This window comes from Cucurbita maxima, unplaced genomic scaffold, assembly GCF_002738345.1.
Source record: "Cucurbita maxima cultivar Rimu unplaced genomic scaffold, Cmax_1.0 Cma_Scf00035, whole genome shotgun sequence".
In the NCBI taxonomy this organism is placed as follows: Eukaryota; Viridiplantae; Streptophyta; class Magnoliopsida; order Cucurbitales; family Cucurbitaceae; genus Cucurbita; species Cucurbita maxima.
In genome coordinates, this window is record NW_019272051.1 from 1,440,967 (window position 1) to 1,465,712 (window position 24,746).

The following is a 24,746-nucleotide window of genomic DNA, read 5'->3' on the forward strand; positions in this document are numbered from 1 at the left end:
GAATAATTAAATAAGTTTTATCTTTTCTCCCACCTTCAGAAGAATAAAGCATAGGCATTCCACTATCGTTACAATTTTCTGAAAGATAACTATCTCGGTTTCATCTATAAATTGATATAGAATCCTTGAAAAAGACTTTCTTTCATAAGAAAGAAAAGACTTACTGTCTTTGGGATCTGATGCTACACCGCTGCTCAATATCGGAGGGTATCCACCCTATTACATAAGTGGATTCCTTCATTTTGATCTTATATCATGATATAAGTAAGCAGTTTTTATTGTATCGGCCAAAAACCTGACTAATTGATCTTTACGGTGCTTCTTCTATCAATTAGATCCTTTATCCATAGAATAAAGTATCTAGGCATACCTATTTCTTCATATTTCTACTTCTATGAAGTTTCTTTCTTTGCTACAGCTGATACAAATCGTTAGTTTGGACAATACATATGTAGAAAGCCTATTTTTTTTAGTATTTATTATCGAATTTGCTCTTTTTTTTTCTTTCTATAGTGGAGATAGTCGCACGTAATGACAGATCACAGCCATATTATTAAAAGCTTGTGGTAAGAACGGGTTTCGTTCTAGTGCCCGAAAATAATATTCCAAAGCTTTCGTATGTTCTCCGTTCCTTGTGTGGATAAGACCTATGTTATAGAGTATATAACTTCGATCATAGGGATCGATTTCTAGTCGCATAGCTTCATAATAATTCTGTAGAGCTTCCGCATAATTTCCTTCGGATTGAGCCGACATCCGTTACGGTCGTTCGTTATTCCATTCAAAGAATCTCCGTTCCAGAACCGTACGTGAGATTTTCATCTCATACGGCTCCCCCTTTATGTGATGCGCATAATGAGATGAGAATAATACATGAAATCAAAAAAGATTGAAATACTCTCATTATGAACTGATGGGACTAGCGTTTTTACAAAAAATCTCTAGCCAACCTTCCTGTAAAAGATCTTTTCTTAACATCAAGCATGTTGTTACTAGATAAAAATAAAAATGGTAACTCTAACAATTTCTTTGTCCTCAACGCCTCTAAATTTCCAGGAATTAGTCACTTCAACAGTCTTCGATGGTTATACAGGTATCCAAAATACAAACGAGATGGATGTTTGTTGTCCCAACCATTTTTCTAAGTTCCGATCCCGAGAACAAGTCAAAAGTAAAAAGGAGGCAATGGCTGCAAATTTAGTTGAGAAGGAAAATATTTATGATCTATCTTTTGAATGGAGTTTAAGCAGAGAAGACTATGGTGATAATGATTTGAATGTATTGGAAGGGCTTCAACCACACATAAACCTTCAAGTATTGTGTATTGATAAACCCTGTGGTATTTGTTGAAAACTTAATTAAACTCGAGTTACGGTCTTGCATAAGATGTAAAACTTTACCAATGCTGGAACAGTTGTCCAGGTTCTTATAATTTCTGACCTAAATGGTGTAAAAAGTATTGGAGATGAGTTTTATGGGAATTATTGCGACAATAAAACTTTATTTCCTAAATTGAAAACATTTGAAATTTGGAGAATGGACAGTTTAGAGCAATGGAATGATGTTGCTACTATGACGAATTGTACAACGTTTCCTCATCTCGAAAGCTTAACCATTCGTTCTTGTCTCAAACTAACGAATATTCCAAACATTTTTACAACTCATAGCCAGAGGTTGGAAGCTGACACGGTGAATGCAATGTTATTTTCAAGTTTTCGAAGTCCTCTAAAGCTTCGATCTCTAAGCATTTATGATTGTACAAGTTTGGTAAAGCTACCAAACTGGTTAGAATGTTGTAGCTCACTCGAACATTTGTGGATATGCGACTTTTGTGATGATATTTCATTTCCAAATATGCAAAATATGTAAAATTTGACTACATTAAGAATCGAAAACTTTCATAATTTTCCAGAGGGGCTCGATGATATTCATAACTTGAAAGCATTGACAGTTAAAGGGTCAATGGAGGGTCATGATTGGAGTCGATTCATACCTTTCAATTCACTTGAAGTTCTTCAGTTGCATGAAAAAGAAACTAATAGTTTGACACAACTTCCTCAACAATTTGAGCTTCTCACTTCTTTAAGAGTGTTGTGTATTGAGAGTTTTAATGACATTGAATCTTTGCCAGAATGGTCGGGAAATATTACATCTTTGGAGACATTGAAATTATTAGAGTGCAGAAATTTGAAAAACTTGCCATCGAAAGAATCTATGTCAAATCTAACTAGATTGAATCGTTTGGATGTGTATGAATGTTCCCAGCTTGAAGTTGGTGAAGGTAGTGTTGAACGGGAAAAAGTTTCACATGTACCCTGTTAGACGAATATGACTTTTCACAATGGTATGATATTGTCTACTTTGAGTATTAGCTCTCATGGTTTTGCTTTGGGCTTCCCAAAAGACCTCAAACCAATAGCCCAAAGGCCTCGAACCAATGGAGTTAGTATTCCTCACTTATAAACCCATGATCATTTCCTAAATTAGCCGATGTGGGACTTCATCATCCAACACCTCCCCTCGAACAAAGCACGCCTCCCCTTAATCGAGGCTCGACTCTGCCTTCGTACCTTCGAGGAGTCTTGACTCCTTTTTTCTTTTTGGAGTCCTTTGTTCGACATTCGAGGATTTGCCAATCTATTGGCACGGCTAAGTTTAGGGCATGGCTCTAATACCATGTTAGATGGACACGACTCTCCATAATGGTATGATATTGTCCACTTTGAGCATAAGCTCTCATGGTTTTGTTTTGGGCTTCCCAAAAGGCCTCAAACCAATGGAGTTAGTATTCCTCAGTTATAAACCCATGATTATTTCCTAAATTATCCAATGTGGGACTTTCATCATCCAACACCTCCCCTCGAACAAAGCACGCCTCCCCTTAATCGAGGCTCGACTCCTTTGGAGTCTTAGTCATTTTTGACTGCCTTCGTACCTTCGAGGAGTCTTGACTCCTTTTTTCTTTTTGGAGTCCTTTGTTCGACATTCGAGGATTTGCCAATCTATTGGCACGGCTAAGTTTAGGGCATGGCTCTAATACCATGTTAGATGGACACGACTCTCCATAATGGTATGATATTGTCCACTTTGAGCATAAGCTCTCATGGTTTTGTTTTGAGCTTCCCAAAAGGCCTCATACCAATGGAGTTAGTATTCCTCAGTTATAAACCCATGATTATTTCCTAAATTATCCAATGTGGGACTTTCATCATCCAACACCTCCCCTCGAACAAAGCACGCCTCCCCTTAATCGAGGCTCGACTCTGCCTTCGTACCTTCGAGGAGTCTTGACTCCTTTTTTCTTTTTGGAGTCCTTTGTTCGACATTCGAGGATTTGCCAATCTATTGGCACGGCTAAGTTTAGGGCATGGCTCTAATACCATGTTAGATGGACACGACTCTCCATAATGGTATGATATTGTCCACTTTGAGCATAAGCTCTCATGGTTTTGTTTTGGGCTTCCCAAAAGACCTCAAACCAATGGAGTTAGTATTCCTCAGTTATAAACCCATGATTATTTCCTAAATTATCCAATGTGGGACTTTCATCATCCAACACCTCCCCTCGAACAAAGCACGCCTCCCCTTAATCGAGGCTCGACTCCTTTGGAGTCTTAGTCATTTTTGACTGCCTTCGTACCTTCGAGGAGTCTTGACTCCTTTTTTCTTTTTGGAGTCCTTTGTTCGACATTCGAGGATTTGCCAATCTATTGGCACGGCTAAGTTTAGGGCATGGCTCTAATACCATGTTAGATGGACACGACTCTCCATAATGGTATGATATTGTCCACTTTGAGCATAAGCTCTCATGGTTTTGTTTTGGGCTTCCCAAAAGGCCTCAAACCAATGGAGTTAGTATTCCTCAGTTATAAACCCATGATTATTTCCTAAATTATCCAATGTGGGACTTTCATCATCCAACACCTCCCCTCGAACAAAGCACGCCTCCCCTTAATCGAGGCTCGACTCCTTTGGAGTCTTAGTCATTTTTGACTGCCTTCGTACCTTCGAGGAGTCTTGACTCCTTTTTTCTTTTTGGAGTCCTTTGTTCGACATTCGAGGATTTGCCAATCTATTGGCACGGCTAAGTTTAGGGCTCTTTTTGGAGTCCTTTGTTCGACATTCGAGGATTTGCCAATCTATTGGCACGGCTAAGTTTAGGGCGTGGCTCTAATACCATGTTAGACGGACACGACTCTCCATAATGGTATGATATTATCCACTTTGAGCATAAGCTCTCATGGTTTTGTTTTGAGCTTCCCAAAAGGCCTCAAACCAATGGAGTTAGTATTCCTCACTCATAAACCCATGATCACTTCCTAAATTAGCCGACGTGGGACTTTCATCATCTAACATACCCAACGTTCGTGTATCCTAGAATAACTATTTTATATTTGTTTCTTTTCTTTATACTTCCTTTTTATAATGTTTTCATTAGCCTAAGTAAAATTATAATGGAATTCTCAGTACTTTTAACAATTGTACTAATTTTGTTTCTACATTAATTACTACGCTTTCATGGAGATCATCTATTTTATTTGTAACATTTTAGTTCATCGTTTTATCTTTATTCAAATTATTATTCTATTTTACGTTTAGATATTTACTTCAATGAAATTTCTTAAAACATTGACGTAATTATAAATATTTAGTTTTTTTTAATTAAATTTATAAACATTATGATACTTTCAAGATATAAGTTAAAATTTAAAAAATAAATAAAAAAATGTTTGTTTTTTGTTTTTATTTTTAAAATTTAGGTAAGAATTCAAATATCTAAAAAAATTAAAATTCTTTTAACCTATTTTTCCCGACTCGGTTATTATTTCTTATAGGTACGGTCGCTTCTAGTTTTGTCTGACGTTTTATTTAGTTGACACATTTTGGTGTTCGAGTCTAAACATTATTGTAGTTGTTTGAATTTAGAGTATCAATTAGGATAATATATTACGAACATGAGAAAAAAGATTCAAACCTGTAATCTATGAACCGAGATGTTGCCACTCTAGCTGTGTCAACAAGTTTTATTAATATATCGAATTGAGGAAATCATATAGCCAATTTTTTTCCCAGCCAATATATATGGTAATTGAAATTGAATTGAGGAAATGAGATGAATAATTATTTTTAAGTTAGGTGTTAAGTTTATATCTTATCCTACTTTAATAAAAATAAAATAAGAAAAACCTAACTTTAATCAATATATGAGTGATAAAGTTAATATTTCATTTGAATTAGGTTGAAAAATTGTTTCATTTGAATTAAGCTTTCGATAAGATTTTCAATACTGTCCGAGACAAATTCATGATTTACTAAAAAAAAGATTCTAACCCGTTATAAGATCAGATAAATAGTACATATAGTCTGAACCTTTGAGTTGAGTCCAATATTGAAATTCTTCTATAGCTATGATATATCTAGATAACTCTCATTTATACGTTAGAGTCCCCACAATATATAATTGTAGGTATGAAATACAATTTTCAAATATTTATCTTCTAGAAATAACTTCACTAATAGTATGCCACTTAAAATTCAACGACTAGTTAATGTTAACGATGATAAATGTATAAAGGCCAATGCGTGCATGTTACCTAGATTAATGTATGAATGAGGTATAGGGTTGTGTCATAAAGATAATTTAAAGATGAAAACTATAGGAACCTCATGCATTTTGTGTGTTCATATACATCAAGATACTTCCCCATTTATGATGATGAGTACGAACGCGTACACTATATGATGATGATCATGCATCGCATGACATTCGGGGTCTGCTAACCTCCGAACATCGCTACAGACAGCTAGCTCGACTATGATGGGTCTAGAGGGGTGTGGATCGCCTAGGGATCGACACTCATAAGTGTGGGTCCTGTGTAGGGAAGTACTACACATCTAATTTTGTCCAGACTGGAGGCCACACCTGTGATGATTTTAAATGATAGATCCCTACATCATGAGATGCATGAGTTTGCATCCTCTTACCCCCAATAATAGGATCACTTACTAAGTATTTCTTAAAATACTCAAGCCATGTGCTTGCTTCTTTTTCAAGTAAAGACAAGACAACCCTATACGGCTGACGACGACATCGTAATTCAAGACCATGTCTCATGCATAGGGTAGCTCTACTTACTTTCTTAGACTTAGGTTAGAATAGAGTCTTTTTAATTTTAATGGTTATTTATTTTATTTAGTATTTTTTTTGTGTTATTTAAAAGATGTTTTCGAACATTTAAGTCCATAGCTATGTTTTAAGATGGAATTTATGTTTATGAGGAAGTTTTAAATGTTTAATTTGGCATATGACTATGGATGATGATGGTGGTAGCGACTCTAGATAAGTAAAAATTTAGGGTCGTCACAATTATTAACGAAACGAGATGGACGTTCTAATAGGAAACAACTCCCAACGATACTTAAAGCAACTTCGAGGGATGAAATTCAAACGTACCTGAAACTAGGGAGAACTTCAGTTCGATTAGAATTTGTATGTTGTATGATGACCTGTGCCCCGTGGCTTCACACATGTCATATGCGTTTTTATGTGAAAGGTTATGAAATGATATATTTACGATGTGATATGCGAATGGTATGATATATGTTGCGATATGATATGCCGAATGACATATTTGTGATATGATATGTGAATGATATATGTTACAATGTAATATTCTTGATGATATGACGTATGTTGTGACATGATATAAGATATGATATGTGCATATTATGAAATGACACATTAAAGAAACGATATGTGTATGATATGACATATGTTTGACATGAAATATGATGTTTTGACATAATGCACAACCTCATTATATGCATGGAAAGTCATGATAAAATGATATAATATGAAGGAAAGCAGAAGTGGTTGTTTTACATGATAATGAAATGAAAATGTTGGAACCTCATGTATCATTGTGTGTTCATGCATTGGGAAATACCCCTCTTTTTATGATGGTACGGACACGTATGTTACGAGGCAAGAAAATGATCATTATATTTATCATAATACTGCGATGGTCACTATTCCTAACGGGTGTCCGACAATAACTCCAGAGAATGATAGCTCAACAAAGAAAGAGGCCTTGGAGGTACGCGAACCGATTGGTGGGTCCATACTCGCACGCGTGGACCGTGTGTAAAACAATAAATACACATCCAATTACTTGCTTAGGATAGTTGCCTAAGGACATAGACTAATATAATAGGTCTCATTCATGATTGTATGTGCTTGCATCTAACCCCAATAGTGGATCACTTACTGTAGTGGTAAGTTTATAAAAAAAGAAAAAAAAAAGCAAGATTCACGTGGAGTCACTGGAAGCCCCGAGGATTTCGATGAGGCGCTGGAATTCTTGGACAGCGCCTGAAGAAGCATGCCTCATGCTCCACGCCCCACGACTTACCTGACAACGAATACCCATGCTCCAACCACCCCTCACAGACGACCTACAAGATAGAAAACCCAGAGAGAACGGGATAGAGAAAGAATTCATAAACTTTTTTGATGAGATCAAACCGATGAACCTGACTTCAGCTTGAGCGGCTTAAATGACTCGACTCGACTGACTCTACTCTACAGCTCAAAAATTGGTTCCTCAACTCGGAAAACGAAAAAAAATACCCTTTTTCCACTGTTCCAACCCTCCTAAAGCTTATTTTTACCCTAAATAAGGTCAATACGATGCTTTATTTCACAAGTTCAAGTTGAATTTATATTAGAATTGTGAAATATTAATGAAATGCACTGAACGACCTAATAGGAAACGATCTCTAGTGATATTTGGAGTATCTTCTAGGAATGAAAGCTTAGAAAACTTGAATTTAGAGAAACGCCGGTTAAGAACAAACAAATAAGTGGCCGTAGTATAGGATAGTCTAGAAAATTGCTTGATGTGTGACTACACGTGCCTAGTGGCTCCTGTCCATGTTATTTACGCTTTATGCTTATGATGCCTTATTGATGATTTATGATGTATGACGTATGATATATGGTGTATGATGATGTGTATGAGTTATATGATGACGCCTTTTGATGTTTTACGATGATTATGATGTGTTTATGATGATGTTGAATAATGACGACGATGCATGCTAGCATGATGACGTATGGTGATGTATTTTCTTAATATGATGTTAGGTTCCATATTAAGATGAGAAGTATGCTTTGAGTGCCATATTGCATTATGATGATGACTTTCCTAAGATGCAACACTAGTTAATATTAATGATGATGAAAAAATGAAGACTAATGCAAATATATTATTTATGGTAATGTACGGATGAAACTAGGGTTGTGTCATAAAGATGTTTTAAAGATGAGAAACCATAGGAGCTTCAGGCATCTCTGTGTGTACATAAACATCGGGTTACTTTTCCTTTTACGATGATGAGTTCGGACGTGTAAGCTACGATGATGGTGGTGATCATGTCACTTATGACACTCAAGGGTCTGCTGACCTCCGGACGTTGCTACAGACAACTAGCTCAACTATGATGGGTCCAAAGGGGGTGCGAACCACCTGGAGGTTCACGCTTGCACGTGTGGTTCGTGTGTAGAGAATTACTACACATCCAATTTAGTTCGGACTAAAGGCCACACCTATGATGGTTTTTAATGATAGGTCCCTAGAGCATGACTTGCATGTGTTTGTATTTTCACGACCCAATAATGGGGTCACTTACTGAGTATTTGAATACTCAGACTGTGTGTTACATCATTTTCAGGTAAAGGTAGGATGCCCCTATACGATTGACGACGATATCACGATCAGAGATCATGACACATGCATAGGCTAGTAACATTTTAAAACTCCTAGACTTAGGTTAGAATTCTTTGTTACTATGGTTAATTTTGTTCCTAAATTATGTTTTCGAATACGTAAGATCATGGTAGTATTTTCAATGAAGAAATTATGCTTACGTTGAAATTATGATTTTAAAGATGATGTTTTAAGAGTTAAATTCCGCATAAGAACAAGTTGTACGCCAAGTTCTCCAATTGCGAATTTTGGCTTCAACAAATCTCGTTATTGGGACATGTGGTATCAAAGGACGAAATTTCCGTAGACCCTACCAAAATCAAAGTGGTTACTGTGTGGGAACGACCAACTACAGTTACGAATGTGCGAAGAGTTCTAGGATTGGCAGGGAACTATCGAAGATTCATGCAGTACTTTGTTAAGATATCTTCACCACTTACACAGCAAACAAGGAAGGGTGTACCATTTAGGTGGAGGGTTGCATGTGAGGTAAGCTTCCAAGACCTAAAACAAAGATTGGTGACAGCCCCAGTGCTCATGGTACAAGAGAGTTCAAAAGTGTACGGGATCTATAGTGATGTTTCTAAGAAAGGACTAGGATGTGCGTTGATGCAACATGGCAAGGTTGTTGCATAAGCATCTCGTCAATTAAAATAATTCGAGAAAAACTATCCTACACATGGCTTAGAGTTGGCCGTGATAGTGTTCTCATTCAAAATTTGGCAACACTACTTTGTATGGAGAGAAAATCTAAATTTACACCTTCCACAAGAGTTTGAAATACTCTTCACCTAGAAAGAGCTGAACATTAGGCAACTGAGGTAGTTGGAGAACTCGTGAAGGATTGCGATATAGACATCCAATACCACCCTTGAAAGGAAAATGTGGTCGCAGATGCCCTAAGTCGAAAGATGGCACATTCGTCGGCCCTCATTACTAACGAAGTACGAGTATAAAAAATTTCGAGCGAGCTAACGTAACTGTAGTGACTAAAGGAGTCATAGCACATATGACTCGACTCATAGTACAACCTACACTTAAACAGAGAATTATTAATTTCCAACAAGAGGACCCTAGCCTACATAAGATTTTGAGCTAGCTAGCAGAGATCGTGTGGATGAGTTCTCAAAGTCCTCGGATGACGAATTTATGTGTTAGAGATGCCTTTGTGTCCCAATAATAGAGGAATTAAGAAAGGAGATTATGGGTAAGAGATGCTTTGTGTCCCAATAATAGAGGAATTAAGAAATGAGATATTTATGGAAGCTCATAACTCCGTCATTTTGCAATGCATCTAGGTTGTAGGATGCCTTTGTGTCCCACAATAAAGGCATTAAAAAAAGGAGATAGTGATGGAAGCTCATAACTCGCCATTTGTTATGCATCGAGGTTGTACTAATATGTACCAAGATCTAAAACAACATTTTTTTATAGCGGAGCATGAAGAAGGATGTAGCAGAATTTGTAAGCAAATACCTAGTATGTCAACGGGTAAAAACTCTCAGACAAAAGATGGTGGGGATGTTACAACCCCTGAGAGTTTCTGGGTAGAAGTGAGAAAATATTGTTGAAAATAAAATCTCTGCTATGATACTAACTTGTTAAAATAACACCTAATGAAATTGTGAAGGAGATGTAAGAGACAAGGAGACAAGTAATTGTAAAAAGTACTTATTTTATTAAACTGTACTTAAATGAGACCATTTTTGTTTCTGCTCTTTCTTCTTGCTGTAAGCTCTGCTTTCATGTGTGAAAACAAACTAATTTATAGGTTTTTAAAGGCTAAAAATGGCCATCTGATATTGGCTCTCAATTTTTCTTTTGCTTCTCCTTCAAAGAATGAGTTTCAAAACTTACTAAAATTAACAAAAATTAAAACTACGGTTTTCATTCAAGTTTATTCGAACCAAACTCCCCATAAACTTAAATGCTATATTCAATGATTACACTTGAGTCGTTTTCGTTTTCTTGAGCTCAGTCGTAGTTTCGTTTTCTCGAGCTCAATTGTAGATTTTTCATTTTCGAGACTTCATTTGGAGCTCCTCGAGAACATCCCATTTGAGACACCAACTCCTCATTTCTCCCGTTCTCAGCCTCGCTCGACTCAGACGTCATAGCTTCATTCAGTTTACTCAATTCCCTTCGCAAGTCCACAACGACATTTTCAACTTCTATTTTTGCTTCCTCCATTTTGGTTTTATCATGAGTGAGTATCTCAATCGTGTGTCGTAAATTCACTACCTCCTGTTGGACTCGATTCAGGTTCACGTCGAGTGAGTTTCTTTATTGAGTCAGCATCTCTATATCTTTCTCTTCTCTCACTAGCTTTTCCACTAGAGCATCAATCTCCATTAACAAGTCCTTCTCTTTCTCCACACCTTCTTCAACTTTCTTCACAAGTTCAAAGATTACCTTTCCTTTCTCTTCCTTCTCCTGTTCGAAATAGGAGGAAATCTCACTCAGCTCAGCAATTTCCTTCTCTGTTTCCACCGCCTCACGACTATCGCCATCGTCTTTCGCACCGCCGTCTCCTCTTATACTCAGCTCTTCATTTTTTGGGCCATCAAGAGAATACCTCCGTTTGTTGCGTCATCCAAGGCTAGGTTGATGATTTCTTCCACCTTTTCCTCGTCTTGAAAATCTCTTGCATAATGACCCATTCTGCCACAATTGTAACATTTGTTGGAGTTACAATTATTTGCATAGTGGCCATATATTTGACATTTTTAACACTCGATGTTGGAATTATATCCTTGACCACGTCCTTGATTGCGTCCTCTTCCACACCAATTTGCTTGGATCCGGTTGAGATATATTATTTATGGAATATATAGTAGATATTATATCTTAACATTCTTTCCTTTATGATTTGATTTACAATATATTTTTTTTCTCAGTATTTAATTATTTTATATTTTTCTCTTTTGTACTAGCTTGTATCCTATTTAAAGGATATCAATATCAATGATAATACACACTTCCCAATTCTATTTCTATTTCTATCTCTCATTCTTAACGGTATCAGAGCACCGATCTTAGTATTCCTAATATCAGAGCACCGATCTTGGTATTCCTAATACCCCCTTGGACTTTGAGCCCAAGGGGAGTATTAAACCTAAACCCAAACTCTAACTCAATCAATGAAGCCTTTATAGTCGTTAATCATCCAATATCAAGAATTCGTTATAAGCATCTTCAAATTTCTCACCAAGCTCAAAGGTGACATATTCAAGATGTTCGTATTCTCTTTCACAACCTCTCAAGTGATCCAGAGCACCGATCTTGCTGTTATTATCCAGTAAATCATTTATGCATAGACCAAGAAGTGATCAGGGAGGATATTCACTTGTTCAAAATCAAATTAAATGGGACAAGTTACTAATCCTCGAATCAATCATTGCTGTCTATTTCTGAGTTTTGCATCTTTCTTGTAAGTTCAATAATTTCTTGAAAGTCTAAAAATACAAACCAATTAAAGGTGGTCTATTTTTTGACGAATATTTTCACTAGTGTGGAGACAAGTGTTATTGACCTACACTCTCTTCTCAAAGACAACTCAGGTGTTATTGACCTACACTCATAAAGACAAGTTGGACGTGATTAACATACACTCTCCAACTTGAGGGGGAGTGTTGAGATATATTATTTATGGAATATATCGTAGATATTATATCTTAATATTCTTTCTTTTATGATTTAATTTACAGCATATTTTATTTTATTCTCAGTATTTAATTATTTTATTTTTCATTTGTACTAGTTTGTATCCTATTTAAAGAATATCAATATCAATGATAATACACAACACACCTTCCCAATTCTATTTCTATTTCTCATTCTTAACAGATCGACTGTCTCTTCTCCTTATAGATTTCTTCATTTCTGCTGTCTTGACCACCTTAACTATTTCCCCGACTTTTACAACCTCTACCTTGAATATTTTGAGAGTAGAGTACCTTTTCATCATTTAATGATGCCTTAGTCTGAAACACTTGATCGAGTGTCTCCTCCATCTTTTTCTTACGTTGCTTGTGTGCCTCGAGAGAACCGGCGAGCTCATCAACTGTGAACGTCGCTAGGTCCCTTGACTCTTCTATCGCACATACAGTATTCTCAAAGTTGTCGGTTAATGACCTCAAGATCTTCTCCACAACCCCCGTCTTGGGTAACATTTCTCCGTTTCGATTTAGTTGATTTGCCACGGTCTGTACGCGCGTAATGTAGTCAGATACATTTTCTGACTCCTTCATCTTCATGCTCTCCAACTCTCCACGCAAAGTTTGAAGACGCACTTGCTTGACTCGGTCGGTTCCTTTGAACATCTTTTCTAAAGTGTCCCACGCTTCTTTTGAAGTATTTTCCCTTGCAATCTTCTCAAAGCCCGACTCGTCAACAGCCCGGAACAGCATGTATAATGCTGCTTTATCCTTTGATCACAATTCTTTTAGCACCTTGTTTTGCGCCGCCGTAAATCCGTGGTATCCTCTAGTTTTTCGAAACCTTCTTCGACCACATCCCATGTGTCTTGAGAACCGAGAAGAACTTTCATTTGGATGCTCCAATTGTCATAGTTCGTCTTCGTTAATCGTGGTAGCGGCATTTGTCTCATCATATTCGCCATCGGCTCTGATACCAATTTGTTGAAAATAAAAGCTCACTCTGATACTAACTTGTTAAAATAACACTCACGAAACTATGAAGGAGATGTCGAGAGGGGAGAGACAAGGAGACAAAGAATTCTAAAAAACTTTTGACAATTTTTCTTTCTGTTTTTCTTCTTGCTGTACTTGCTCTCTTGCCTCCCTAGGAAAACAAACTTTTATAAAGGCTAAAAATAGCTATCACATGGCATGCCATCCTTCTCTAGAAATAATTCCCACTATTCAAGAAATGTGGCCTTTCAATTTTCCTTCTGTCCTTTCCTTTAACACTGAGTTTCAAAACGTGCTAAAATTAATAAAAATTAAAACTACCCTTTTAATTTAAGTTTATTCTAACAAATATAGCCATGAACTTCCTAGTAGGACCACTAGAACGTTGAAGGGCTATTAGGTAATCTAGATAATTGTCGACCGATTGACAAAATCCACAGACCCACGCTTTACGTCGACATTTTAGCGCGAACTTCAGAAAGTGTTGGGTACTCACCTCAACTTTAGCACTACCTTCCACTCGCAAACACATGGTCAAACTGAGCGTTTGAATCAAATCCTAGAGAACATGCTACGCACTTGTGTATTAGACTTCAAAGGAAGTTGGGATTCCAAACTACATCTGATGGAATTTTCGTAAAACAACAGCTTCTAGGCAACTATTGAGATGACACCATTTGAGGCCTTATATGGAAAATGGAGTCCATCCCCGTTATGCTGGGATGAAGTGGGCAATAGAGAATTGGTAGGATCCGAGTTTGTTAAGGTCTCCAATGAGGTCGTTTAGAAAATTAGAGCAATGATGCAGACCACTCAAAGTATACAGAAAAACTATGCATATGTAAGGCGTAAGAGCTTAGAACTTAGCCATCGATTCATTGGACCCTTCGAAATCCTCAAGGCGAATGGTCCAGTGGCGTATAGACTAGTTTTACCACCCTCCCTCTCATGTGTACACAATGTATTCTACGAGCCCCTTCGGCTTAATGAAGACTAAAGTTATGATGAAAAGCCAATAAGAATTCTAACTCGTGAAGTGAAATCCCTACGCAACACGGAGATTGCTTTGATCAAAATATTGTGGTGGAACCATCACATTGAGGAAGCCACGTGGGAGCCGGAGGATGAAATAAAAAAAAATACCCTGAATTGGTACAAGGGTTTTAGACTTTTGAGAACGAAATTTTTTTTAGGGGTATATCATATAATGGTTAATGTATAAAAAAAATTCATGTGCAGTCACCAGAAGCACTAAGAATTCTGGCAAGGTGTCGGAATTCTTGGGCAGCGCTTGAAGAAGCGCGCCTCACGTTCCATGCCCCATGACTCACCTGACAACAAACACCTACGCTCTAACCAACCCTCACTGTTGACCTTTAAGAATGTTTGATTAATTAACCACACCTAAATATTGTGAAAGTTATCTTATTTATAATCAAATAAATTACAAGATATAGAAATAATAATAAATGGAAATAACAATGGAAAGATAACTCTGATAATAAGACAAATATTAGATATTTGTATTATAATAAAATATCAAATATAATATAATGGTAAACTATAATTTATTACTAAATATCCTTGACAACCTTTAAGAGAAAACACAGAGAGAAAGAGATAGAGAGAATCTGAAAACTTTTTCGGTGAGACCGAACCGACGAACCCACGTCGAGAATGAGCAACCCACACCACGAAAGAGATTGCCGACGACTACACGTATATAGGGGGTACGTTTCATGCCTTAACAACGTTTATCTTCGTCGGAAACAAGATCCGAGTCTCAGGTTTTTGAGAACCTCATGTTCTATCATTTTAGGTGTCAACGAGTTGCAAAACCTCATGGGAGAAAAGAGGTGAGACCAACAGAGAAGTAGAAGAGGAAAAAGGAAGAGAAAGGACATTGGAGACGATGTACGGAGGAGAGAGAAACGAAAACGAAAAATCGCAGGAAATCTAGCGACGAAAATGACTCCATCGGATTCGAATTCGAGTTGAACCAATCCGTACCGAACCACCTGCGTCGAATCTAGATCTGGGTAGGACCAATCTGCACTGAAACGGCTGCGTTGGATCTGGATTCGGGTCAGACCAAAACATGCTATCAAACGTGCATTACAATAATTATAATAATTATAAATGACTAAATAAATTTGTTATAACATAAGATTAATGGTATAAATACTATATTATAGCTTTAAAAAAGATGCTATTATAGGTTAATTATAGCAATGCTATAAAAGGTTTTCATAGTATTGTATGTTTACTCTATTATAGCATTTATTATAGCTGTGAGACTACATCGATTTGAGAGAGGAAGTAATGCTAGTAAGGACGTTTGGCTCTTGACGGGGTGAATTGTGAGATCCCACATCGGTTGAAGAGGAGACGAACCATTCAAGAACAATATCTTCGAGCGATGGTTTAAGATCCCATATTGATCGAAGAGGGGAACAAACAAGAGTGTGGAAAGCTCCCCTAAGAGACGTTTTAAAAACCTTGAGAGAAAATTACAAGGGAAAAGCCTAAAGAAGACAATATTTGCTAGCAGTAGTCTTGGGCTAAATAGGACAATATCTACTAGCGATGGACTTGAGCGGTTCCAATAGCTATACAAAAACGCTATTAAAATGTTCCATACTTTGATTAACATGGACTGTCACGACGTACGAAAAATGCTATAAAAAATCTACGATAACGTTTTTCATAAGCTATTGTATCCAATTATTCTTGTAGTGTTAGTATTTTTATACTCGTTCATATTACTTTATCTTTTCATATTGCTTCTAAAGAGACTACAAATCTCAGATTTGAAACAGTTTTGAATCATGTATTATCTCTAGTAATTTTCGACTATATTTTCTTATTTTATAAAATATTTATCAATAAATCATTGACATCAATTTCATTTTAATGTCTGTAGGTATCTCTCTTTTGCATTTATTATGAGTTTCTTTTTTAAAAAAATAATTTACTAAAAATCGTATCAACTTTTGACTGACTCAAAATCTAATTTTTTTAACTAATATAAGAACTTTATTGTTAGCATAAAATAAGGTTGTCATTTGGTTCAACTTACAAACTTGTCAAAATGTTAACCATACCATTTAAATAGTGTTTTTTATGGTTTAGATTCTAAAGAGATAAAAATAATCACAACAGCTAAAAATAGCTAATGGTATATATATAAATACATCTCGAGTATTTCCAATTCAATCATTCCAAAATTTAGTTTTGTGTTAGTTTTTGTTATCCACAATCATCATCATCATGTCTAAGGGAATCATGATTATTTTTATTGTGGTTCTCTTTATTGGCATTAACATGATTGAGATAACAAATGCAACACATTACATCACTTACGATCCTTTGAAACGCAACCGTGATCGTGCATGTAGTCCAACTCATCCTGAATTTTGTATTTTAACTCCTGCAAATCCATATCAAAGAGGTTGTAATCCGATCGATCGTTGCAGAGGAGATGAAAGCAATGATATCATAGATAATGATGAAGAAGATGACATCACAAATAATGATGAAGAAGATGATATCATAGATAATGATGAAGGATATGATAATGCGAGTTGCCCAGCAATAAGTCCTAATGGAAAACTTTAAATTATTTATGTAAAACTATATTATTTTGAATAAGAGATGCGACATCTATATGTTTTTAAGAATATTTACCTCCATATAATTTCTAGTATATTTCATGTCATGAGTTTTGTTTTTACGACATTCGTACTATAAGTTACTTTACGAATTCATCCATCTATCGTAATAGAAAAGCATAGTATTCGAGAAAGAAAGAAAACAATAATTGAAATAGATCTACGCTTTTTGGAGGTGCAATTTTCAAATAAAAAAGTTCATTCTGTCGTGTATCCCCAATTAATGTAACCTTAGATGCTTTAATTGTCGATTCTACTATCGAGCGAAAGGTGTAACCTATGGATTTAAGTTTAAAATTATAATCATTACATAAGGTCGATTCAAGCTTAGTCAAGAAGGGGTGGCTCCAACATAAGTCCTACATTAAATGGATTCTTGTTAAGAAAACTTCGACCATCGTGGAAGCTTAGTGTACATATAAATATTTGGTTGCAGTCACGAGATGCACGTAAAGGAACATGGATTCAAAATTGAATGATTAGGTAGCATGGTTGTAACCCGAGCTCGGAGAAGGAAGAGATGTTACATAAATTTTGTCGGTTAATACCTATTTTTTCGACATTTATCCAATTTAAAAGTGATTTTTAGTTGCTAACTAGGATGAACAAAGGCCAAGATTGTCGGTTTATATAAAAAAATTAGAGAAATTATTATTTTTGAATGCTCTACTATAATGCCACAATCCTTTTCCTTCTTCTTGTTGCTGTATATCTCGTTCATACACATCTTCTCTTTGTTTCTCGAGCCTATAGTGAGTTACAGACAGAGTTCGAAAAGGTCAAATCTTTGATGATTCCATCATACATGATTGAGTTGTAAAAATATTTCAACAATTTCTTAGGCATATCATTTCAACCATTGGGGTGGAGAGGTTTCATGATTAATTTTAAGATAATTTGTTGGCCTCAAACTTATTTATGTATATATGTATACATACCTATATAACTTTCATTTTTGGTTTATTATTTCATATTAGATTTGAGCATGGTGATTCGTATTAATTTATTTACATCCATAATTTAGGTATGGAGTACGACCACCGTTAGAACGAAAAGGTCTCCTGCATACCAGTGAGTATTACCTTAGGGCCCTTCTCATGGGCCAAAGTGATTCAATGCTCGCCTCGCGCAAAACTGATGAAGAACTATACATTCATTGTAGCGACCCTAAATTTCTACTTATTTAGAGTCGCTATGGTCGTCATCGTCTATACTCATATGTGAAATTAAACCGCCTTAAAACATGTCATGGTTCGAAAAAATCTTTTGTATGTACAATAAAATACGAAATATAATAAATAAACGATAAACTTAAAGATTCTATTTTAACCTAAGTCTAAGAAAGTAATTACAACTATCTTATGCATGTGTCATGGTCTCAAATTACGATGTCGTTGTAGCTGTGTTGGGATTGCTTTTACCTAAGAAAGAAAAAAGAAGTTATATGTACAACAAAATACAAAATATAATAAATAAATGTTAAAATTAAAGACTCTATTCTAACGTAAGTCTAAGAAAGTAACTACAACTATCTTATGCATGTGTCATGGTCTCGAATTACGATGTCGTCATCAGCTATGTTGGGATTGCTTTTACCTAAAAAAAGAAAAAAGAAGTAGCATAGTGCTTAATTATTTTAAGAAATATTTAGCAAATGACCCCACTATTAGGGTCAGTGAATGCAAACACGTGCAACTCATGATCTAGGGATCTATCATTGAAAACAATCATAGGGGAGGCCTCTAGTACGGAAAAAATTAGATGTGTATTAGTTTTTTACACATGACCCACACATGCGAGCGTGGATCTCCAGGCGGTTTACACCTCCCCTGGACCCATCATAGTCGAGCTAGCTATCCATAGCGATGTCCAGAGGTCAGCAGACCAAGAGTATCATGCGAGACATGATGATCATCATCATCATCAAAGTGTACGTGTCCGTACTCATCATCATAAATAGAGAAGTATCCCGATATATATGAACACACAAAATGCATGAGGTCCCTATAGTTTTTATCTTTAAATCATCTTTATGACACAACCCTATACCTTGTTCACACGTTACTCTAGGTAACATGCAGCATTGACCTTTAAACATTCATCATCATTAACATTAACTAGGGTTGTCTTTGAAAACTCATTGTCATAGTGCATTGTAACATTTAATACATGCACATCGTCTTATTATGGAACATCATCCTATTAAGTCATTTCATCATCATACGTCTCATATCATCATATTATCATGCATCATCATCATCATGTCAATATCATGTACATCATCACATCATCATATAAAATCATCACATCAGCATGTCATTACATCATCACATCATCATTTAACGTCATCACGTCATCATATAACGTCATCACATCATTATATAATATCATCACATCATCATCTAACGTCATCACGTCATCATCCATCATCATATAACGTCATCACATCATCATATAATGTCATCACATCATCATATAATGTCATCAAATCATCATATAATATCATCACATCATCATATAATCTCATCATCATCATATAATGTCGTCACATCATCATATAACATAAAACATAAATGACATGTGCGAGGGCTACTGTGAACGTGTCATTATACATAAGACATGTCTTCCGACTAAGCCGATAGTAAAACCACTTACTTGGTTGGCCTTAGTTAAAATTCTATCAAGCTCCAAATTTTCTTTCTTTCATCCTTCGAATTCGTTCTTACTTCTATCGAGGTTTCACCTATTTTGAATATAAACTTAATTGCCTTCATGTTACGATCGTTTCCAAACTAGTAAAATTTAAACTAAAAATATGTCATAGGATCATTTGGTTGTATATTCATTAAGGACAAACAATAATGCTTTTTCACATCTTCCATTTTCCTTCCCTATTTGTTTTACCCGTCCATGTTTCTCCCCTCCCTGTTTTCCTCTTTTTTTTTTTCACAAATACTTTTGGCCGGTTTTATAAGAACAAAATGGCTACGGAATTACTCGAACACCTTAGTATTTAATTTCTAACTAAATAATTGCAACGAAATTAGGACAAAGGGAAGTCTAAGATTAACTTAGATATTCAGCCACCATTCAAGAGTTTTGTAAGGAAATTGATGAAATTTTGACGAAAAGTAAATTTAGAAATTGATTTACAGAAATGGTCTCGAAACAATAATATTATTTTTTTATAGGCTTTTCTCGAAACGATAATATTATTTCCTGTGCTTCGAATCTGTGCAATAGTGCAGCCTCCACAGTGTTTTGTTAGAAATGGAAAATCTAAGATTCTGTTTTTTGTTTTTGGCTGAGTGAATAGAGAGATGTGCGATTGTAGGATTGTGCTATCTACGGAAGTTACAACATTTTTTTTTTTTTTACCCTTACACAAATGAAATTTCATGCAATAAAGTCGGGTTATACTTTGATATCAGATCTCTAGGTTGATTAGGTCCGGTAGACAATTTTCTTTAGATAGAAAGTCAGTGTGTCCCCGGCAGCTTGGCTCATAGTCATGCCTCGCCTTGACAGTATGTATGTAGCAAGCAACAATCACAACCTAGTTCCAATTGAAAATGAATCTAATTAGGATAAGCTTTAGTTAGAATACCTATTAACTGAAATTTATTGCATGAGGTTCTTCACGTAGTAGCAGATGAGGTAAAGCCTCAACTAGATCTAATCCTTGTGACTTCTCTTAAGGGAAGGCATACCAAGGACAAGTGTCCAAGTGAGTAGATTTTTTCGTTGGTTGGATAAAAGAACGACCAAAATACCACTAGCTGTTGATGTTGTTGCTGGAGGTAGGGACAGACTAGACGAATGTTAAGGTAGAGAGGACTATGTTTAAGGAGAACTTTGGGAAGAGGGCCTAAAGGTTAAAACTCCCAATAACCCAAAAAAAGCTTAAGGACCATAGTAGGCTGTGCAACATCATTACAACCTTGAAAATAATCTAGATTAAAAGACAACCAACGAGCAAGTCTTGTTTCAAGGGCATGAGCCAGTGGGAGTTTCATGCCTCCAAGAGAATGCTTCTAGCTATAGCCTCGAAAAAACTCGATTAATTGTGTCAAGACTTGTTGGGTGCCAGATGATGATGCACCCGAATCCGAGATGTAAGGCAAAGGAAAATCATACTAAAAGTCCTTAAATTTCAGTGATGGATGTAGCAAGAGCAACCAAACGGAACAACGTAACTACATGAACAGGGCCACATTAGCCAAAACAAGTGCCTGTGTTAGACACAATGGCAGGGGGCATTAGAAAGATAGATACCCAAAAAAATAAGAGACCAAAACATGTTCAACTGTTAAACAATCCTTGAATGAGTAGAGTGGAACGAGGTTGACATTTGCACTCCATCGTGTCTAAGAGATAAGATAACTAATGAAACAAGGATTTCAAAGTCTCGTGATAAAAAAAAAAGTTCTCTCATAGCTTAGATAGCTAGTATGGTATAAATGTTGGTGACTAGTTTCAACAATAAAGGCATCGCTTGAGGTGATCCAAGTCTTGAGAAGACACGAGCGGTCTCCACCACTTTCGACCATAGAGGTAGAGCTAACCCTGCTTGAAGTACCATGATGAAGGTCGTCTAGAGGATATGCATGATGATAAGTATATGATTGTAAAAAGACAACTGGGTCAGATATGGATAGTCAATTTCGCAACTTGTAGTGGTACAACAAACTGACGTGCTAGCTTGGAACCTAGCTAGTAGATGCTCCTCGATGTGACTCATAAGGAGAAAAAGATGTTAACTAGAGATCAATTGGTACAACGTTTGTTGAAGCCAAAGGATTTGAATACAAATGTCTATATGCACTATTGTTTTCACATAAATTCGGTGAGAGAAAATTCGTTGTTGGAAGAAAAATGCGTAAAAAATGAGGGAGAGAATAACTAAATTCGTTGTGCACCTTGCCTGCATGAGCAACGATCGAGGAGAAAAAGATGTTAACTAGAGATCAATTGGTACAACGTTTGTTGAAGCCAAAGGATTTGAATACAAATGTCTATATGCACTATTGTTTTCACATAAATTCGTTGTTGGAAGAAAAATGCGTAAAAAATGAGGGAGAGAATAACTAAATTCGTTGTGCACCTTGCCTGCATGAGCAACGATCGAGGATAAAAAGATGTTAACTAGAGATCAATTGGTACAACGTTTGTTGAAGCCAAAGGATTTGAATACAAATGTCTATATGCACTATTGTTTTCACATAAATTCGTTGTTGGAAGAAAAATGCGTAAAAAATGAGGGAGAGAATAACTAAATTCGTTGTGCACCTTGCCTGCATGAGCAAGGATCGTTGATTATCGCAAATTTTGAGTCGCCTCCCTTGCTGGCGACCAGGATAGTGCCGCGTACTTCGATCTCGACAACGGAGCCATCGTCGAATTTCACCGTCCCACGGATACCCAGAGCCGTCATCACGATGTGTGTGTTTTTACACTTCGCATTTTCTTCTACTCGAACTTGAGACCTTTGTGATGTTAGGTCAAAGTTCTAACCACTTGAGTTATTCAACTTATTTATTGATAAGTTGGCTCCTCTGCAATGATATACACCGACGTGTACGCAGAAAACCTTGTTCCCTAAGCTTGCTCCAGCAATTCCTGCTTAGGTATCCTCTCTTCCCACAGTTCGAGCTGAGTGAGAACGATAACTTGACGCCCGTCATCACGATGTGTGTGTTTTTACACTTTGCATTTTCTTCTACTCGAACCTGAGACCTTTCAGTTTGCTCAATTCCCTTCGCAAGTCCACCACGACATTTTCCACTTCCATTTTTGCCTCCTCCATTATGGCTTTATCACAAGTGATTATCTCAACCGTGTGTCGTAAATTCACTGCCTCGTGTTGGACCCGATTCAGATTCACGTCGAGTGAGTCTCTTTGTTGAGTTAGCATCTCTACATCTTTCTCCTCCCTCACTAGCTCTTCCACTAGAGCATCAAGATCCATTAACAAACCATTATCTTTCTCCATATCTTCTTCAATTTTCTTCACGAGCTCAAAGATTACCTTCCCATTCTCTTCCTTCTCCTATTTGAGATAGAAATAACTCTCACTCAGCTCAGCCACTTCGTTCTCTAACCTTTCAAGCTTCAATTCAAAATCTTTCTTTTCTTCTTCTATTTTCTCTTTCATTCTCATCCTCTTTCTTTCTCAAATTCTCTTTCTTGCTCTGGAGCTCTCTCTCTTCGATCTCAAGCTCTCTGTTATCCGGTTATTTATCCTCCTTCGATTTTCTCGTCTCCGATATTGTGATTTCGCCAAATCTGCTGCATATCACCTCATTTCCAACAATTTCCACCGCCTCACTACTACTGCCATCGTCCTTCACGCCGTTGTGTTCTTTTGTTTTCAGCTCTTCATTTTGAGACATCAAGAGAATGTCTTCGTTTGCTGCGCCTCCAAAGCTAGGTTGATCGTTTCTTCCACCTTTTCCTCGGCTCGACAATCTCTTGCAAAGTGACCCATTTTACCACAACTGTAACATTTGTCGGAGTTACAATTATTTGCATAATGACCATATTTTTGACATTTATAGTACTGGATGTTGGAATAATGTCCTTGACCACGTCCTTGATGGCGTCCTCTTCCACGCCAATTTGCTTGGCTCGATTGTCCATTCTTCTTATAATGTTCTTCATAATTGTTGCCTTGACCACCTCGACCATTTTCGCGACTTCCACGACCTCTACCTTGAATATTTTGAAAGTAGAGTACCTTTTCATCCTTTATTGATGCTTTTGTTTGAAGTGCTTGATCGAGTGTCTCCTCCTTCTTCTTCTTACGTTGCTCGTGTGCCTCCAGAGAATCGGCGAGCTCATCGACCGTGAATTTTGCTAGGTCCTTCGACTCTTCTATCGCACATACAACATCATTGAATTTGTCGGATAAAGACCTCAAGATCTTCTCCACAACCCGTGTCTCGGGTAACATTTCTCCGTTTCGATTTAGTTGGTTTTCCACAGTCATATATATTTTCTGACTCCTTCATCTTCAGGCTCTCCAACTTGCCACGAAGAGTTTGGAGACGCACTTGCTTGACTCGGTCTGTTCCTATGAACACTTTTTCTAAAGTGTCCCACGCTTCTTTTAAAGCAGTTGCCCTGACAATCTTCTCAAAGCTCGACTTGTCAACGGCTCGGAACAGCATGTATAATGCCGCCTTGTCCTTTGATTGCAACTCCTTTAACGCCTTGTTTTGTGCCGCCGTATAACCTATGATATTCTTTGGTTCTTCGAAGCCTTCTTCGACCACCCCCCATGCATCTTGAGAACCAAGAAGAGCCTTCATTTGGATGCTCCAATTCTCGTAATTCATCTTCGTTAATCGCGGTAGCGGCATTTGACCCATCATATTCGCCATCATATTTGCCATTGGCTCTGATACCAATTTGTTAAAATAAGACTCACTCATCTATGAAGTAATCTCACACACACTAACGATCGAGTGCTCCGATACCACTTTGTGTAAGTACTACTCGCGTACTTGTGAAGAAGATGTCGAGAAGGGAGAGAGAAGGAGACGAAGAGTATTGAAAAACTTTTTTTCTATTGCTCTCTCTCTCTCTCTATATATATATATATATATATATATATATATATATTTTTTTTTTTTTTTTTTTTTTTTTTTTTTTTT

At 36.6% G+C, this 24,746-nt stretch overlaps 2 protein-coding genes and 1 long non-coding RNA gene across 3 annotated transcripts in view; 2 read left to right on the forward strand and 1 right to left on the reverse strand.

Moving 5' to 3' along the window:
• The window catches only part of LOC111467944 (putative disease resistance protein RGA3), a 5,294-nt gene extending 2,981 nt beyond the window's left edge, over positions 1 to 2,313 (forward strand). The window contains exon 2 of the mRNA XM_023113056.1: positions 1,913 to 2,313. Within this exon, the coding sequence (XP_022968824.1) occupies positions 1,913 to 1,939 (27 nt within the window). The 3' untranslated portion in view covers positions 1,940 to 2,313. The remainder of the gene's footprint in view (positions 1 to 1,912) is intronic.
• Positions 2,314 to 4,355: 2,042 nt separating this feature from the next.
• On the forward strand, positions 4,356 to 4,523 carry LOC111467972. Its single transcript, XR_002714670.1, has 2 exons — positions 4,356 to 4,396; positions 4,468 to 4,523. It is a non-coding gene; the product is annotated as an uncharacterized LOC111467972 (long non-coding RNA).
• Positions 4,524 to 22,810: 18,287 nt separating this feature from the next.
• LOC111467986 lies at positions 22,811 to 24,485 on the reverse strand. Its single transcript, XM_023113083.1, has 4 exons — positions 24,026 to 24,485; positions 23,828 to 23,964; positions 23,391 to 23,561; positions 22,811 to 23,140 (listed from the first exon to the last, which is right to left on the reverse strand). Exons 1-4 carry the CDS (start codon positions 24,483 to 24,485, stop codon positions 22,811 to 22,813), a joined length of 1,098 nt encoding a protein of 365 aa, XP_022968851.1.
• Positions 24,486 to 24,746: the final 261 nt, after the last annotated feature.